This window comes from Haliaeetus albicilla, chromosome 20 (genome assembly GCF_947461875.1).
Source record: "Haliaeetus albicilla chromosome 20, bHalAlb1.1, whole genome shotgun sequence".
NCBI lineage: Eukaryota > Metazoa > Chordata > Aves > Accipitriformes > Accipitridae > Haliaeetus > Haliaeetus albicilla.
In genome coordinates this window covers 8,288,989-8,307,657 of record NC_091502.1, presented here as the reverse complement: position 1 = coordinate 8,307,657, position 18,669 = coordinate 8,288,989, and the positions used below count along the sequence as shown (strand labels likewise).

Genomic DNA, 18,669 nt, shown 5'->3' with positions numbered 1-18,669 from the left:
ATTTTGCAGTGCAGAGTGAGAAGAAAACTTTAAGGCACACTCTTCAAAGTGCCTTCTGGCTCTTTCTTAGCATAGGCTTATTCCTGCAAACTGCACTTCTCTTTCTTCATGCCTACCCCGTGTTCAGCATGCTGTACCAGCCATCTCCTACCACAGGTTTTCCCTTTTCTAGATTCCCTTCCCTGGGACAGAGAGCTTAGATTCCTTTCTAAGAGTTTTCTGCTTACTCTCATGCTTACTTGGACAGAAACAACAAAGAAACATGTTAAACATGACTAAAAGGACATTGCCAAGGGGCACCTGGAGCAAGTCCAGCGTGACTACTGAGCTCTGGGAGCAAGGCTGAAGGACACAGGAGCCAGAACAGCAGTCCTCTCAATTCTACTGGTGAAGGGCTTAGGTGGGGGTAGACACAACATGAAGTTGCCACCTGTGGGTGGTGTCACAGGGTCTTTTTGTCTTACATGACCATGAGTCCCTCTTTGAGGGATGAGGGCTGCTAACAAGAGAGAGGATCCATATGACAATGTGGCTTACACACATCTTTGTCAAAGGCTTGCCAACCTGGCAGGAAGGGCTTTAAAGGGCATGTTGGGGGATAGTGGTAACAGCTTCCTAATAAGTGAGGTAAATAAATGAGGAGACAGAGACCATAAGTAGTAAGAACACAAGGAAGTGTTTAAGGATGGGTTTAAGAGTGCTCATCAGGAAGGATGAAACAGCTTGAGAGGAGGCCAACCTCAAATGTCTGTGCAGAAACACATTCAGCTTTGGAAACAAAAAGGAAGAGCTAAAGCTCCATGTGCAGATGCAAAGCTGCAACATCACTGCAGGCACTGAGATGTGGTAGGAAAGGTGGCATGACTAGAGTGCTCCAATGGACAGATGGAGGTTCTTTAGAGCTCTCTAGGGAAGAAGAGGACAGAAGATGGCCTTTTATGTGGAAGGGCAGCTCAAATTAAGAATGCTTTCCTATGGCCTGGGCAACAATCTAGTTGAGTGCTTATGGGTCACGATCAGACAAGAGGTGGTAAAGATGACATCATGGCAGGAGCTTGTTACAAAACACCAAAACAGGATGAGTAGTGGACTGAGTAATCTTCAAGCAACTTGAGGAAGTTTCCAGATCAGACTTATGAGAGATTATCATCCTGAGATTTGCCTGAATGCCAGATGGGCCACCTAGGGGTGACTCTGCATCTGCTACTCACACCTAGGAAGAGCTGGTCAGGGATGTGGTCATTAACGGCAGCCTTGGCTACAGTGATCATGAAATAGTGGAGTTCAGGATCCTTAAGAGAGCGAGACAAGAGGGCAGTCAAGTATAGAACCTGGATATCACAAGAGCAGATTTCAGCTTATACAGGAGACTGGTGGGTGGGATCCTGTGGGAGAGAGCTCTGAAGACAAAAGGAGCTCAGGAAAGCTGACAGGTCTTTAAGGACAACCTCTTCTAAGCACAAGAATGGCCTGTCCAGATACTGAGGAAAACAACATAAACATGTGTAGGACACCAACCCACTTGAGCAGGGAGTTCATAACTGAACTGCAGTGCAAGGAGGACACATGCACATGAACAATGACAGAAAAGCAAAGTTCAGCTAAAGCTGAAATTTGGCAAGGGACGTCAAGGACAACAAGAGCAGCTTCTACCAGTACATTAACAGTAAAAGAAAGAACAGGGAAAATGTGGGTCCTGCTACTGAATGGAGCCGGTGATTTAGTGATAACAGACAAAAGATAAGGATGAAATACTCAATGTTTTCTTTGCCTTGGTCTTCACCGACAGGTTTTTCCCAGACCTTTATGACTAGAGACACGGTTCAAGGAAGAGATGAACTACCAGTAGTAAAGAGGATCAACCCAGGAGTCTCTTGAGAAATCTTGACGCATACAAGCTCATAAGACCTGACAGAATCCATCCAAGGGTTCAGAAAGCTGGCTCATGTCATTACAAGGCTGCTCTCTAACATCTTTGAATGACTAAGAAAATCATGAAGCAAGTAATCCTGGAAGCTACCTCTGGGCACATGAAAGAGAAAGGGATTGAGAACAGCCAGCATGGATTTACCAAGGGTAAATTGTGCTTTACCAACCTGTCTTCTGTGATGAAATGACTACATCTGTGGATGAGCAGAGAGCAGTGGATGCCTGATATTAGCAAGTCTTTAGCTGTCTTGCACAGCATCATTGTAACCAAGCTGGGATTTTATTGTCTAGATGGCTGGACTACTACCTGGGTGAAGACACACCTGTATTATCAGCCTCTAAAGGATTGTGGTTAACAGCTCATATCCCACCTGGAAGCTGGTTACAAGTGGCACTGAGAGCTTTCATCTGGGCCTTGTCCTGTTAAATATTTTAGTCTGTGAACTGGACAAGAAAAGGAAATGCTGTCTCAAGTCTGTGGAGGAAACCAAACTGGGGAGTGCAGCCATTGCATTCAAGGACAGGACTGACATTCAGAGACACCTAGTCAGGCTGGAGGAATGAACTAACAAGAACCTCATGAAATTCAACAAGGACAAATGCAAAGTTCTGCAGCTGAAACAGGCTAACCCCCTGGAACTATGCAGACTGGGAACTGACAGGCTGGGGAGTAGTCCTGCTGAATAAAGGACCTGAAGGTCCTGGTGGACACAGCAGGCTAAGCAAGTCAGTGGTGTGCCTTGTCAGCAATAAACACTAGCAGCATACTGGGCTGTATTTATTATTTGTCTTTACAAAGCACTTGTATCTAGATGTGGAATATTGTGTCCAGTTTTGGACTCCTTAACACAAGAAGGATATTGATGAACTTGAATGAGTCCAGTGGTGGGCCACCAAGACTGTCTGGCAGGTGCTAAAAGCACATGTATTACAAGGATAATAAAGCATTCATCGGTCTGCTCAGAGAGGCTTTGAAATATCCATCTTGGAGGTTTTCAAGACAGTTGAAAAAAGCCCTGAGCAACCTGACCATAATTCAGTGTTGACCCCACTTTGAGCAAGAGGTTGGACTACAGACCACCTGAGGGTCCCTTCCAACCAGAACAATTTTATGGTTTGCCAGACATATAGTAACTAACCACTCTCCTTTAACAAATGACTGGTTTTCAGGGTGTGTCTAAATGCCATACCTGATGCAAACACACTAATGTGTAGAATGCTTCCCCTGCTGCAGTTGTCATTTCTGTATTGTGCTTCTGAAGTACCAGCATATCAAAGACCATCTGAAATCACAAAACAGCTGTAGTTACAGAAGTGTAAACAACTTTATGCTTTACCAACATTTGCTGCTGAGCCTCATCTTCACTTCTGGTAATAACAATGAACATGAATTTACAAACATCCAAGGTGGTTGTTTGTTTTGTTGCCCTTTTTTTTTTTTTTAATTTAGGTATCAGTAATTGAAAAGCCAAGTTCTTTTAGAAGTCAAGTCTTGGGTTAACAGCACAACTTCACATCTCAAAGCACTGAAACCTGTTGTTGATTTATATGTGTTCTTCAGAGAGAAATGGTATCTCTTGTATTTTTCTCCAAAAGCTGCAGATATGCCAGAGAAATAAAGAAAAAAGCCTTTGCTCCTCCAGAATAAAAGAGGGAACTTTTTCCTCAAGTTTTGGAGAATCCTACAGCTCACAGAAAGCCAAACAGGGAACAGATTGATAAGAATGGTATAATTTTAAGTGGAAATCTTAAGAGAAAAGGCAGAAAGCTATGTTAATTTAGAAGAAATATAAAGACAAATAAAATTAAGGTGTTTCTCATTCTCTCAGCTTGGCTGATGTGTGCTTTTAATGAACAATCCCCAGAAGTTCAAATGTCAGTTCGGTAAGAAAAGATGCCTTAAGGAAAACTGAAGTCTTTACAAAATCAGAAGACGAGCACATAAATTCCACAATTACTTTGTTCCCAGTTAGCAGGAACCTGGTTGCCACCAGGTCCCTCCAAAATACGATGAGATAGAGTGGATAGTCCTAAAAGGGAAGTACTAAATATGATACTGGATTAAGAAAATGCCTAATTCATTGGATACATTGAATAAATGACAGCATTTTCTTTCTAGTTCCCAACTATGCTCTTTTTTCTGCCTCTTGTTTTAGTACTCTACCCAGCTGCCAGTTCACACAATTCTGGAAGCTTTCTATTTCACAGCTTTCACAGTAAACAGAACTGCTAAAATTATCAATCAGGTTCATTCTAGAGCTCGTGTGCAGAGCATGGATAAGTATAAACTGCATTCTGAGAGGCTCAGGTCTTCTGTTGATTGGCAATAAGTAATCTCCTCCCTCTACGCCTCCATCTTCTTTTGTACTCTAGTCCAATGTCTTCAGTCCTTCATGCTCTCTTTCTTCTTAAACTGCCAGTTTTTTAGGTAACAGGCTGTTTCTTACTATATGTGTGATCCTGATTAACCTGGTCAGATATGATTACTGTTTGGCCTCTTGATGCTACCTGAATGCAAAAAAAACCCAAAGTAACACAAAATGCAGATGCCTTACCTTAAGAAAGTGCCTTGTTGCTAGAAAAAGGGTTGAATCTGTTTCTTGTGCTTTTGCACACTGTTCTGCTAATGGTGTTACGGCCTCCAGACAGAGCTGGCAAACCTCTGAACTCATTCTGATAATGGGCGTTAAAGAATCAAAGTCACATTTCAATTAAATTGTGGTAAAAATTCCCAGTTGTGTCACTAGAAAATATTTTAAATACTTGTATGTTCCAAGATTTCTTTTTACTACAAAACTGTTAATAAAAAAAAATTTAAAAAAAAAAATAGAAAAAGGGGAAAAAAAAGAATTCCAACTTTGTTGCCTTCTTTTATTAGCTACGCACTCTAATGTAACATAACCCTCTCTGACATAACATTTTCAGAAAGAGTCCCTTATGGTCAAGCTCATCTGTTTCTGACACGTGCCACAGATTAGTGAAAATGGTACTCCCATTATGAGAGGGAGAGCCCATTGGCACCCTGACAGGAAATGCTCTGGAGCCAGCCCAGTAGAACAGCAGCAATGTTTTGTATTACCAGCTGAGAAACTAATTCAGGAATGGCTTTGGGATACCAGCTGAAGGCTTATGAAGTTACACACTCTGAAATGAAGTAATGGAAGAGGCAGGAATGGCTGCCAGAAAAAACTTACATGCTAAACCACTTAAAGGCTGCGTTCAAGCAACACAAGTCAGAGGCAATTCAGCTAATGCTAGAATCTCAATAGACACTACAGCAAAACTTTCAATCACCAGAGCAGAGTAAGAGTCAATTAGCAATATATAATTATAGATATTGATAGAAAAGGAAAAAAATGCAAAGAAAAAAAATCAGATTTTTAACAGGTCCTTATAAAAGCAACTCAGGTTTTTAAACACTCCCAAGCACTATAAAGGATACGATGACATCCCTAACTCCAGTGAGTACATCAGGCTCTTAAAGAGGTCCTCTGGAAGTTGTGGAATTTTCTCAGGGAATATCTCACAGATGAAAGTGATTAATTTGTAATATTGATTACACAGGGATGGAAACTGTCAAAAGAAAAACATGGTAATTTTAGAATCAATCACATAACTCTATTCTGACATAATTTCCATCTGTACGAAGAGACAGGACTGATGCTTTCCACTGAAGAAAAGACAGTTTTAGTAGACAACTTCAGAGACATTAGAATGACTACAACTTTATTAGCAAACACTGTGGTACAATAAAAAAAGATTGCTAAAGCTAAACAGTTGATGGTGAGAGTCTCCTATCTGCTCTATACAAATTCAAGGAGTTTTACTTCAGATATGAGCAAGTCTAGTCCTGTGGGATAAAAGCCTCACGAGCATTTGGAGCACAATAGAGAGGCTCCTAGGGTATATCCTTTGATTCAGTCTCATCGAAAATGGATGTAGCTCTCATGCTCAGCAAGCACTACCAGATGAGAAAGGATGTTAAGAGGCGACAACTGAAATACACTTCAGAAGTGTTCCCCTGATTCTTTTTAATTAAAACATTAACATAGCGCAACCCAATGAAATATTGCCATTCCATTGTTTCATATTTTACTGCTCTACTGACAAGCTGCTGATGTCTATGATACAAAAGCCAACTGTATTGTGAAAATAATTAAAAAGTTACTACTTGCTCGCAGATTTTTTTTTTTCTTTTTACTAATATCACTGTTTATGCTTTGTATCACATTTCTGACACTATCAGAAAAAGGATTCCACAAACCACATTTCAGGTTTGTCTAATTGTTGACCTACCTGGACTCACTTTTAGAATAAAAAAAGTTTTGTTTAGGCCCTTCAAATATACATTTTCTCAGCTTACAATATTTCTTTTCAAACAGCATCTAGAACTACAGAACAGTTATTTACATTTTAAAAAGCCTAGAAAACTCAACTTATGGAGGTGGAATGCATATAAGAATGAATTCTGGGAATTCATTACTATAAAGCTTTAATATTCTAGCACCTATGTGTAAAAATATACTTACCTTCAGCAGATCCTGGGACATTAGAGGCAGAACTAGATTAACCCCATATAAGACAACATCTGCTGCTGATACAGATCTATTTGTAGCTTGCCCAGGCTCATGTCCTCTAAATACTTCATCTGTAGAAAAGACAAAAAATGTTTTGTATAAAAGGAGGATTAAACACACTGAAAGAAGAGTCCAATTTCTTTACAATAAAGACATTTTTAAAAATAAGACTATTCCTTCCCCCCTCCCCAAACAAAACTATGAGGCACTGTATTAAAATAGAATAGTGAGTGGAGGCTGCTACATCACACTATATTTATATTCATTAAGACTAAGCATTTCATAATCGCATGTACCAGATGGCATGCTAAAACAGAACACTTCAGATACTGAGGGCTCCCTTCCATTACAGAACATCGCATTTGTTTCTAGTGATAGCTGCTTCATGCCTGCACACATAAACAGATAGTAAGCAAAATATTACTGCATTTTTATACTTTTTATGTATATTTACATATGTTTATATATATTTGATAAACACAACAAGAAAAAAAATGCGAGTTAATGCAGAAAATTCTGTAGTGTAGATGTTGCCAAGTTTTCTCCAGTTACAGGTAAGACCTACATTTCCCATCAGCTGGCAGTGACCTTACTTTTGTAATTCCTGCATTGAGTCAGCAACAGTATGCAGACAACTTTCAATACATTTGATCTCTGGGCATTACATTCAGGTAGTATTCACATTCCTTAGTTTCATGGTAAGTATTTTACAGTGTTTTCCATGCAACTAACATCCAATGTCTGACCTCAAAGAGAATACATTACATGGCACTGAGTCATCCATTCAATAGACAAAGTCTAAATCTGGTTCTGTATTTGTGTTATTGCATGCATGACAAAAAACTAGACCGATGCACTGAATTTTGGAGCACAAGGTTCTCTCTTTCAAGGTGTACCTCAGAAAAGCAATGAGCAATATCAAAACAACCTAGGCAGATTCAATTTGTTACTGAGCATGTTTTCTGTGCAAACTGTATAGGACATGGTAAGATCTGAATCATGCCAATGTGTTTCAGCTTACTCAAAAGCAATGCAGCACAGCTAAGCTAGAACTGGCAGATCATATTCAGGACTACTGCAATTTTAAGTGGCAAATACATGGAAGAAAGTAACAGGCTGGGATACAAAAAAGAGCCCTTAACTACACCCACATACCATAAAGCATGTTCTGTGAATGAGGAATTCAGAAAACCCTCAAACGTGATGGAATTTTAACAAGCTCAGCATTTCACAAAAGTTGTATCTTGTATGAAGAAGATAATCCATCTGCCCTCTTGCGGTAATTTACTATTCCAACTTCTCTAATTGTTTTTTGTTATAAAACTGCTGCTACTACATATTCAGACTTGCAATATTCAGAATTCAAGTTGTTTCATACATGCCCTATTTATTTTATGACAGCAATAATAATGTCAGATGCTAGAACACTGTGAAAAGTCCTTCCTTTGCTACTGGGACATTAAATAGTAATTTCCATATCCTGAGCTAATCAATCAAGCCTAAACTTTAGTTTTCACTTTACCTGGATTGAACGCATGCCCCACAATGGTTTCTACAGTTTAGAACACAAGTTAATGGTTCAGCAATTACCAATTCCTTCATACCTGTATCACTGAAATCTATGAATTCTTTTGATAGAAGATTAGTGAGAAGCTCCATAATAAGAAGGAGATCCTGGTACTGGTCTTCTTCTGCTGTAACATCTATCCGTTGTCGACCTAGATTATTCTTGGAATACACCTGGAGCAGAGTTAGGCAGGCCTCATACAAGTTCATGGCTTTGGCCTATAAAACAGTGTTAGATAATAAGAAAACTTCCATATGCTAAAAGTGACAAACTTTGTTTTAAGATGGTGTTACTTGGTTGATGATACCTCAAGATTTTAACTTCAGTTATATAACCAATTTTTGTAACAACTGCACACAAAAATCAAGGAAACAGCCACCTTAAACAATAAGAACACTTACAGCCATATATTAATGTGCTACTGATTGAAACAGCAGAACATTACTTTTATCAATTCCTCAACCTAAAAAAAAAAAAAAAAAAGACTAAAGTGGCTTGGAACAGGCTGACACATCTCACTAATCTCACAAATTAGGTTACCAACAAAATCCCTTGGGGACACACTTCAGCTGTCAAAGTTTGGAGCCACAATACACTGTTTGTGCATACCCAGTTTGGACTAGGCATGAACTCCTCTAGGTGCAAAAGCAAAATTAGCCAACAGTGCGAAGATGTAAGTGTACTGCACTGACTCATTTTACCCATTAACTTCTTGGTATCCATTAATGCCTTGTTTAGGACCAAGGCAGTGTCTCTATGGTATGCATTTGTCACATAAAATAGTGCTCCAATTCTCCTAGACTAGCCTTCAGACAAGTTTGATATGGTTAAAAAAGGTACTCAACATGGTCTGCGCTCTTTTGCCACCCATGCAGAGTTAGACTAACGATGAATTGCGGCTAACTTTATTGGTATAACAACAGTCTAGATGTCCTGCGAGTATGTTTTTAAACAAAGGAACTCCTCTAACAGATGCAACTTGATAGCATTTCCTTCTCTATAGAATCTAAAATCACTACACTTTATTTTAAGGGATAGCACTGTATACACATATACGTACGTACGCACGCCCGCACACTTTTCCCCTCCTTCCCCTTCTCGTTGTACTTACCTCTCCAAGATAGCAAATTTGTTTATGTGCAACTTCAACAAAGACTTCTATTATGAGATTAACAGTCTCTGGTGTGTTTTTGTATACTTCCATTAATCCAATGCAATTATTAAGGAAGTCCATTAGGAAATTGAAGAGAATGGCTACGTTATCAATCTGGGTAGCCTCAGCAATGCCACAGAGTGCTTCTAATGTAGCAGTGATTTCCTGTTTCACTTCCTCCTCCTGACAGATCTGCTGAAAGTTTTCTTGGTTTATCACATTCAAGAATCGCTGCTGAAGTGGCTGAAGAACCTTGAAATTTTTTAGAAAAGTCACATTAAGATAAGCATACTATTATATGAGATCTGAGGTTTAAGTGATTTAGCAAGCTCATGGGTCGCTTTTGGCATAGCAGTACAAGTATCAATCACTTCCAGTTTCCAACGGCTCAATTATGTTATTATCTGTCACATTAACATAAGCTAAAGTGGTAGTGATTGGTGATTCTCATTAGCCATCATCACCTGCAAGCTTATTTCAAAATGAGCACCTCCATAAATATTTTATGTTATTTTGTAGTGTTTAAACAAATTACAATGACTTTCTCTGGCTCACAGTATTTGATTCTCTTCCAAATTCAGTATTAGGGGAAAAAAATTGTTACAGTTCATCAATGAAAGCATTAATTAAGATTCATGCTCACAATTATCTTTGTCATATTATAATTCTCAATAGCACAATCTCTTTTGTAATCAGCTGTGTTGGAACCAATTTAGAAACTTCCATAAAATAGTTAAAATGTTTTTCTCAATTACGTCCAGTACATTATAGTCTTACCTTCAATCACTAATTTCATAGCTTTGCTAATAAAACCAAGTTTCTCTCAGAAGGCCAATGCTTTACAAACTCAGGTGGTGCTTCCTGATCACATTTCAGCTACTTTCTAGGACCAACATTTCTGGTATTAACTATCTGAGCTTTAATGGAGCCAGGGCACAAAAAACTGGTCAAGGCGCTTCATTATGTTCCACACTAGCTTTTTACTTACTGTCATTATCATTAAGTGAATAATTGAATAATTTGTAACACCACCAAATTAGAATAAAGGGAAGAAATGACACTGTGCTGGTTTTGGCTGGGAGAGAGTTAATTTTCTGCATAGTAGCTGGTATGGGGCTATGTTTTGGATTTGTGCTGAAAACAGTGTTGATAACACAGAGATGTTTTAGCTATCGCTGAGCAGTGCTTACACAGAGCCAAGGACTTTTCTGCCTCTCCCCCCACCCCACCAGCGAGCAGGCTGGGGGGGGCACAAGGAGCTGGGAGGGACACAGCTGGGACAGCTGACCCCAACTGACCCAAGGGATGTCCCACACCATATGACGTCATGTTCAGCATATAAAGGTGGGGGAAGAAGGAAGGGGGGACCTTTGGAGTGATGGCATTTATCTTCCCAAGTCACCATTACACATGATGGAGCCCTGTTTTCCTGGAGATGGCTGAACACCTGCCTGCCCATGGGAAGCGGTGAAGGAATTCCATGTTTTGCTTTGCTTGCGTGTGTGGCTTTTGCTTTACCTATTAAACTGTCTTTATCTCAACCCACAAGTTTTACTGTTGGTCGTGTGTGTCATCCTCGTCGTCCCCCGCCCCTGATTCTCTCCCCCATCCTGCTGGGGGTGGGGAGTAGGCAAGAAGCTGTGTGGCACTTAGTTGCTGGCTGAGGTTAAACCACGACAGACACATTTCCAAGGGAAAATCTTAACCTTTTACAATAGTCTTTCAAGTGTACTGCTATACTGACTGCTTCACGAATCCTCCAGGTAATTATTAGTTGTTTCTGTTTAGGTTGTGATGTTTTAGATATAATTTTTGGCAGCTCATGGGTGCCATATAACTATTGACCTTCAAAGACAGAATAATTTAAAAAACTATCAGTATTAGATGTTCAAAATCAAAAGATTCTATATGAGTTGATTTTGTCACCATAAAATTCCATAAACTAACTTGTTTGTACTACTTGCTAAAATGGAGCCAACAGAAGCATCAAAACAGCTTACCTCTGTCCAGTATTGTTGCTTTGTTTCTGTATCCATATGAGCAAAACCTCCTAAAACTAAAGCTTTCATTAGCGTTCTCTGCACAGAACTGGACAAATAGTGAAGAGGAGGGCTTCGCCTTGCAAATTGTTTAGCTAAATTCCACCAGTTTTCACACTGAATAACTAAGTTTGCCCTAAAAGAGGGAAAACCAGTTTAATTAAAGAAAAGACTTCACAAAATTGAATGAACAGAGCACATCAGGTTGCTAGCAGTTGTCAGAAGATTTTTTTTTTTTTAATTCCTTTATTCTAAGGCTAAATCGCCTTTTGACTTTCATCTTATTAATACCTCACCTCTAAGTTTTCTAAAGAACATACTTTGAAAATAGCTCAATTCATATGGGAGAAAAGTTGGGAAATGCTTTAGTTTTACATACACACACACAGAGTTAATGGACATATTGCATGGATTAAAAGCTTAGTCTCATTATGTCATGATAAAATAAGCAGTTTATTCCAAAACTAACTCCTGTGGGTTTTAATTTTTTTTAAAAGCAAATTCCTCAAGTATTTAAATCCTCAAACTTCAGAACAGTCTTTCAGCAGACTGTGAATGCATGATTGCATGTATAATTGCATGCCAATTCACAAAAGCAAAACATTCAAGAATTTCCTGCTTCACAGTTCATAATATCGAAGAAGACTTTGAAATTTGTCTGAATCCACCAAATCCTGAGTTTTTAAGGAATTTTTTTTGGTATGTTTACAAAGCATATTTTATACTGGCTTAACCAGTATATGAACTCAATCCAGAAGAACTTGTTCAACAAAAATAAACACCACAAAAATCCTTGCAGTAAGAGTGGAGACCAGCAGAGTTTTCCTTTCTCACTGTTTAAGAGTGAGGCACAAGGGTAAGAGAAGGAGAGTGCACTTCTAAACAATAAAAATTAAGTTATGTTTAGTCAAATATAGGTCTCACTCCTTACTTTGTCAGACAACTTTTTTTTTCATTTATAGTATGTTACTAAATAAAGTAATTTGACTTACAGGAGACACAAATATGAAGTGTCCTATATCTGGACTACTTTGGCCAAAAAAATTTAAAGGAAGCAAAAGGAATTTTTTGACTTCCAGAGGTATAGCAACTTACCGCTCTCTCCTTTCCACTAATGTTACTAGCAGTTGTACAGTATCATTTGCAAGGTCCTGCTCTGAACTCCACACTGCCAGGTTACTGATCACTTTTTCTAAAAGGTAACCCACAATCCACTGGGAACCCTCTGTATCAGCACCAAATGCTGTACTAAATGGCAGACTTATCTATAAGAAAAGCATTAAAATGAGTGAGTTTTACAGAAGCCAGAACCCCAAAGTGTATGGTAATCATTGTCAGCAAATTCTTTTCAGGCTGTCACTTCTTCCCTACTTAAAATACACAAATGTTACATAGACAAAGGCAAAGAATACCTGTAATAGAAAAATCTTTGCCAAATTTATCTTGCAATTTTAAGCACAACACCTAAAACAAAGAAAGTTTCATGCTCATTACAAAATCAGGTTTGAGTATGTCTAGCTTTTAACACCAGTGAAAGTTCAAAACCTTTAAAAATTAAAAGAAAGATCCCAAAATCATCTCCCAAAAGTGTCTCTGAATTTGTGATGAAATTCCTCAAAATTCAGTGACAAGATAAAAATTATTAGAAATAAACCTAGCTGTTGATCTAGATCGAATCTTGTAAAAACTTATTTTCATCACAATTTTTCTGCATCAGCTTTCTGCAGATTTTTCCTTCAATCTATACGTCTTTTAGGAAAGATGTCAGATTCTGGTCCTGGCACGTTAAAATATGCTTCCTGGAAACTGCCTGTTCTCCTATCTTTAAAAAAAGTTTCTCAAGAGTGAAATCCAAGGATTTTGTAGTAATTGTGCAGGGGCTTCCTGTCAGCACACCACTAACATTTCTAACCTTAAAATTCATGATATATACATGACTGAGCATAAGGTTTAAATAGAGGTTTCACTTTCACATGTCAACACAAACTAAATGTGTGCATTTTCCTATATACTATATTTTGCTTATTCGCATTGTGAACATTTCTCATTTGGATCCCTCCTTACATGCTCTCCAAACCTTCCCCAACTGGTACCTTTACAAATTCTTAGCTCTGCTGTAAGTACAAGCTGAATAATATGATTCCAAGTATTTACAAGTCTATGGTATACCTATTTTTGTTAAGGAGGGCCCTCCTGAAGGGTTAGTATTCTTAGTTGCTTCAACAGTGGAAATAAAGGGGAGGAGGAGGAGGCTTCCTTCTCAAAAGTTAGAGCCAATAGGACCTCCCCAGGATGAGTGGCCTCCATCAGCTAGCTGGATTACAGTTAGTTCGATAAGCAAAATCAGGATCAAGGTATAATCATGATTAGTGCTGTCCAAACACAGTAAGAAGTTGCCCTTTACAAAGAATGCGCCGTTGAAATCATGATATATACAATGAGAACATATGAGAACGGGGAGAGGAGAGAAAGTAGCATGACATTTGCTAATATATACCATCTTGTGATGGTGTTAAATATCTAATTCAGAATCATGACCAGGTTACTCACTAAATCATCCATCAAGGGCAACCACTGTATTACACATGAACTGTAAGATCTGACGGATAGTGAGAAGTAGCTTATAGAATTGCTGTAGTCAGTGAGCTTCACCCACTATGCAGCCTGAGAGCGCGGTATGCTATTCTGCTATGGCAATGGCTACAAAAAAAAAAAAAATCACATTTGCACCAAAACGTGCAAGAAGGGTCCCCTAACAACTTATATTTCTAATTAAAAAACTGAAGAAAACATCAACTTTCAAACAAATTCCAAAAATAAACCACAACCCATTTAATATTAAAAATGCTTTATCATTGCACTTTAAAATACCTACACTGACATCTGCAATCACAGGATAATATTATTGCTAATACTCACCAATTAATTAATAAAAGTTATATCCTTACCTGATCGTACAGCTTTTCATCTACTAGGAGGTAAGTCTTTGCCCAGCGCTTGAGGAACCATACAATATCTTTGCCCATCTGGGGGCTCAGGAGGTGCGTGAGATTTGCCCTTATTGCTCTAGATTCTACTTCTGACACTCTTAAAATAGCAGATAACAACCTGCAGATTTAAAATACAATGAGGATGCTGAGAGTGGTTTTTGGAGAAGCAATGCGAATACCAAACACTTTCATATTCATGAAATATTACAGAAGGAACAGGATAACACAAAGTAGTTCGACTCTAATGAAGGAAAAAGCACCTGAAGTTATTGTTACTTTAAGTGCAACAGAGACAGGATAGAGCAGCAAATATCCTCTAAAAAGCCAGAATATGCATTAAAAGACAAGGTGCTTATCTTTGACATCAAAATTACTGAAACAAAGAATTCTCACAAGCATTGTGACATCGAGGGAATGAAGACAAATGGACTACTACTTGGAGTAGTTGAAAAGCTTTTTTCAAGAACTGATTCTCCCTTCCTTGCACCATCAAGCTTAGTGACCAAGTGGGTCCCAATTGTGCAGCTTTTGCAGTGTGATGCATACAAAAGAACAAATACAGAAATGACCAGTTATTTCTCTCTTTTTCTTTACTGTAGAGAAACAGTCTGAAACAGCAGGTCACCAGGTGATTGTATCAATACAATAAAGCTACATTAAATATTAGCTTTTCTAGTATATCAATTAAATTTAGTAAGAATGCAATAGTACACAAGTAATTCAGGAGGAGTTGATGGAGGTCTATTTCTTGAAGACATTTCAGAGCTATTACCAGAGAACCTCAAATCCCTCCTTATTTAGGTCTGATTTTATTCCCATCACCACTGAGACACTGCATCAAGAAATCCTGTTTGGTGGCCACTTCTTGCAGCTGCCAATAGTATCAGTAGGCAGTATTCAAGCTTCTAAAACATTACGCACATCATAGCTAACGAAGATCCATTTTTTCCTAGCCTCCTCCAGAAGAAGAAAATGTTATGTACACAACAACTAATCTTGGGTGAAGCATCTTCCATGTCAATTAAAAGTGGAATGCAATCTTCTGAAATGTGAGTATTCAAATTGAGAAGTCCTTTGTGGGCATCAGCCTTCTTGCAAGAGAATAGAAGCCCCCTCTTCTGCTCCTTTTATAGGCCAATAGTGATATATGTATGTAAGTGACAACAATTCCTCCCGCATAGAGGACCAATTTTGCTGCTACTGTCAAGCTTGGGCAGTAACTCATGTTCAAAGTAGACATGCTCACTGATGCTCTGGAAAGCATTTGCTTAAGCCGTACACATGCTGAATGAATTACTGAGTATACAGTATATTACCCAAAGATTTTGATCTACCAACTTTCTAGTAATTTAAGTAATTTTAAGGATTTTCTGTAACAAATAGATCAAAGATGGGTTTTCAGTAGATATAAAAAATTTCTGTTTATTTCCAACACTTTGGCTCACATCTTCCATTAAGACTATTAGGTCAATCTAGTCATTTCAGCCTTCCCATCTCAACTCGGTTTTATCTGTTTCAAAGCCTTACTCTCATTCTTCTTCTCAGCCCTCCCCTGGATCACCTTGACTTGAAATATTATCTGTATTTACCCTGCCTAAGAAAAAATAAAAAAAAAATCACTTCATCTTTTCTATCTTCTTAATCTCTTTTACAGCACTGCCTTAATACATCTGTTATAAAACCATTCTTACAAATTATTTGCCCTTACTTTAACACTAGTTAAAAGAGACGTTTCTTTTCCAATGTTCAATGTTTACACATTGCTTTTTTACTTTTCAAATTCACAGAAGTCCCCTCACATTCTCACTTTTTTTTTTCTCTCCAGAAAAACATTTAATGTACTTAATAGCACGAGATGCATCCTTACCTAATTACAGAATCAGTTCTGTTGTACCCTGGGATGGAAGAGGCCTTTTCTCCTGGAGATCCCAGGATCTGAAGTGTTGTATTGATGTCAACCTCAGCTGAATGTTTAATGGAATATTCCATTACTTCTGGAGGTATTAGCGGAGTCTCTCCCTGAGTATCATTAGCCAAGAGGTAGCCTTACATTAAAAAAGAAAGAGTGATCACAACGTTCTACCCTAGGTTAACTTAGGGCTTTTTGATTAGAGAATCCATTGGCTTAACTACAGATATCACACCAGAATCAAATGTTTGTACAAACCCTGTCTAACACTGTTTAAATATGTATAAGTTAACTTTAGAATCCTTAAAGCCATTCAGTAGAGAAGAACCTAAAGTGACAAGAAACCACCAAATGAAAAAACAAAGAAAGAGATAAGCTTTACTTCATGTAAAAGTACTATAATCAATTCAGTTGTTGAGGGGGGACAAAAAACCTAAACCAACATTTTGTTGTCAATTTTTCTTCTTCTGTTATGTGATTAAAAAAGCCTTGATTTTACAGCTTTCCCACCAAGTCCATCTCATTTGGGACTTCCATTCTGCTAACACTTCAAATCTGTTAGAGGCTTTCAGACACCAAGTACATGCGCTATAATAAAGTTTTCCTTGCATAGCAACTGCAGATCAGGTGAAACATAGGTTTTTATACAATACTCTGGTGTCCAGATAATTAATATTAATTCCAGCTTTAGTTGTAGTTTTCAATGTCTGATCTCATAAGCATCTGTGCGCTACAAATACAAACTCCATCCCACAGTAATAAAAAATATTATAAACACATTCATGTCAACATCTGAGAGCAACTAAACCATCAGATATTAAAAAAGATCCTACAAAATATTTCATTAAGTATACATTTCTCCTAACACACACTGTCTCAGTTATGTTTTGCAAACAAATATAAGATAGTTCCATCTAAAAATCAAGACCAAAAAGGCTTTAAATTCAAGTTCCCTGAAACATAACAAAATGCCAGGACAGATCATCAGCACCAAGAGCTTCTGGAACTTACTTGATTCTTTGCCACCACCGTTACCCTGATCTTATGCCGATTCCCTTATAAAGTCATGTACCCTCAGACAATACAACTGATGTCATGAACAGACTAATTTCTTGACTAGGTTGACTGATAACATCTCAAAAAATCTGTAACAGAATTAGTTGCAGGAATTTCCAAAGGACACTACCTCATGTAAAGATTTCATCCATCTTTTAAAGATAATGTTCATGTTACTCAAGGCAGATGAAAGTAAAACAAAGACTTTGCAAGTGGCGTATGTAAGATGAAAGCATCTTAAGGGATAAAATTTATAGTCAGTTAAGAGTAGTTGATAAACAGGGATTTTTTTTTTTTCCTGATGTGTTCCAGCTGCTATAAGAATACCAGAGTAAGTACTACTTAAAGCTGCTCACTAACCTGTGACTAAAATAAGCCAATGAATATCCTCATACAGATCATCAAGCACTTTATTGTCAATTGAGCCTGACGCTGGTGAGGCAAGTAACTGCTGCTGATGTCTTTGCAACTGACCATGGAGCCTTGTCACTCGGTCTTCTAATAAACTGTGGACAAATAACAATAAAATAACTTGAGTGTTTTTAAATTGTTTTAGTAAAGTCAGGCTTTTCATATGTGATGGCTTTATTGATTTGCATTCATGACTTTTTTTGTACCTTGTAAGAAGAGGTATACAGTGTTCTGCAGCAATTCTCCCCAGCATGCCTACGCTGGCCAACTGGTCACAGAACTGGTCTCTGTCATCTTCTTGCAGTTCACTTATTTCTTCTTCTTCCCGAGAGGCCACACCATTAGCAGTCTTTGGTTATTTCAACAAAATTAGAAACAACCAGTTAATGTTATACTTGATAAATTTTATCATTACCACAATTTTCTACATTACTTTGGCTTTAAGGTGTTTTGCATGGATGAACAACAGACTTGTACTGAATTAAGACACAGAAGAGTTAAACAGAGAAGTAAACATGGCTTCACGTTGTTTTAAAATCAGCTTTCACAAAATCATTAGCAAAATGCCACATTCAGTTAATTGTGTATTTGCTACTGTTTCCAGTAGTGCTCTCAAGTCAAAAGATTCACTGGTTTTGAAAAGAGTCAAGGATGAGTTATGAAAATTGCTACTTGTTATTAATAGGACAAGCACGGGCTGGACAACAGCAAAACAGCTTCTTTACACCACAGGGTATATAAATCAGTTCTGTTGAGCATTGACTGCTAGAAGTATGATAATAAGGTACTGAATGACTGGCTCACAGAGTTGGTCAGCAAACCCAGTGGGCAGAAAATTGCTGAAGTACATTTGCATTTCAAATCACATATATAGCAGACCAAGAACCATTTTAAATACAGGAACTTCCATGCTTTCCCCTATTCATTAGTCAAAGATATTGTTCTCAGTTGTCTGAGATCTTACATAAACCAAATAATAGGTAGTATTTTTCATGATGAAATGAAAATAAACTCTTTCATTAAAGGTTTTTGGTAACT

General features: G+C 38.0%; 1 protein-coding gene across 3 annotated transcripts in view; it reads right to left on the bottom strand.

Moving 5' to 3' along the window:
• Positions 1-18,669, bottom strand: part of XPO4 (exportin 4) — an 85,550-nt gene that overhangs the window by 8,638 nt on the left and 58,243 nt on the right. For 2 of the 3 annotated variants that reach the window (XM_069808177.1, XM_069808174.1), the window contains 12 exons: positions 17,838-17,980; positions 17,581-17,726; positions 16,123-16,300; positions 14,214-14,373; positions 12,361-12,530; positions 11,227-11,401; positions 9,185-9,478; positions 8,111-8,291; positions 6,459-6,577; positions 5,372-5,502; positions 4,485-4,602; positions 3,120-3,212 (listed from right to left, as the gene is read on the bottom strand). In XM_069808177.1, the coding sequence (XP_069664278.1) occupies positions 3,120-3,212; positions 4,485-4,602; positions 5,372-5,502; positions 6,459-6,577; positions 8,111-8,291; positions 9,185-9,478; positions 11,227-11,401; positions 12,361-12,530; positions 14,214-14,373; positions 16,123-16,300; positions 17,581-17,726; positions 17,838-17,980 (1,908 nt within the window). The remainder of the gene's footprint in view (positions 1-3,119; positions 3,213-4,484; positions 4,603-5,371; positions 5,503-6,458; positions 6,578-8,110; positions 8,292-9,184; positions 9,479-11,226; positions 11,402-12,360; positions 12,531-14,213; positions 14,374-16,122; positions 16,301-17,580; positions 17,727-17,837; positions 17,981-18,669) is intronic. The other variant, XM_069808176.1, reaches the window with a different exon arrangement.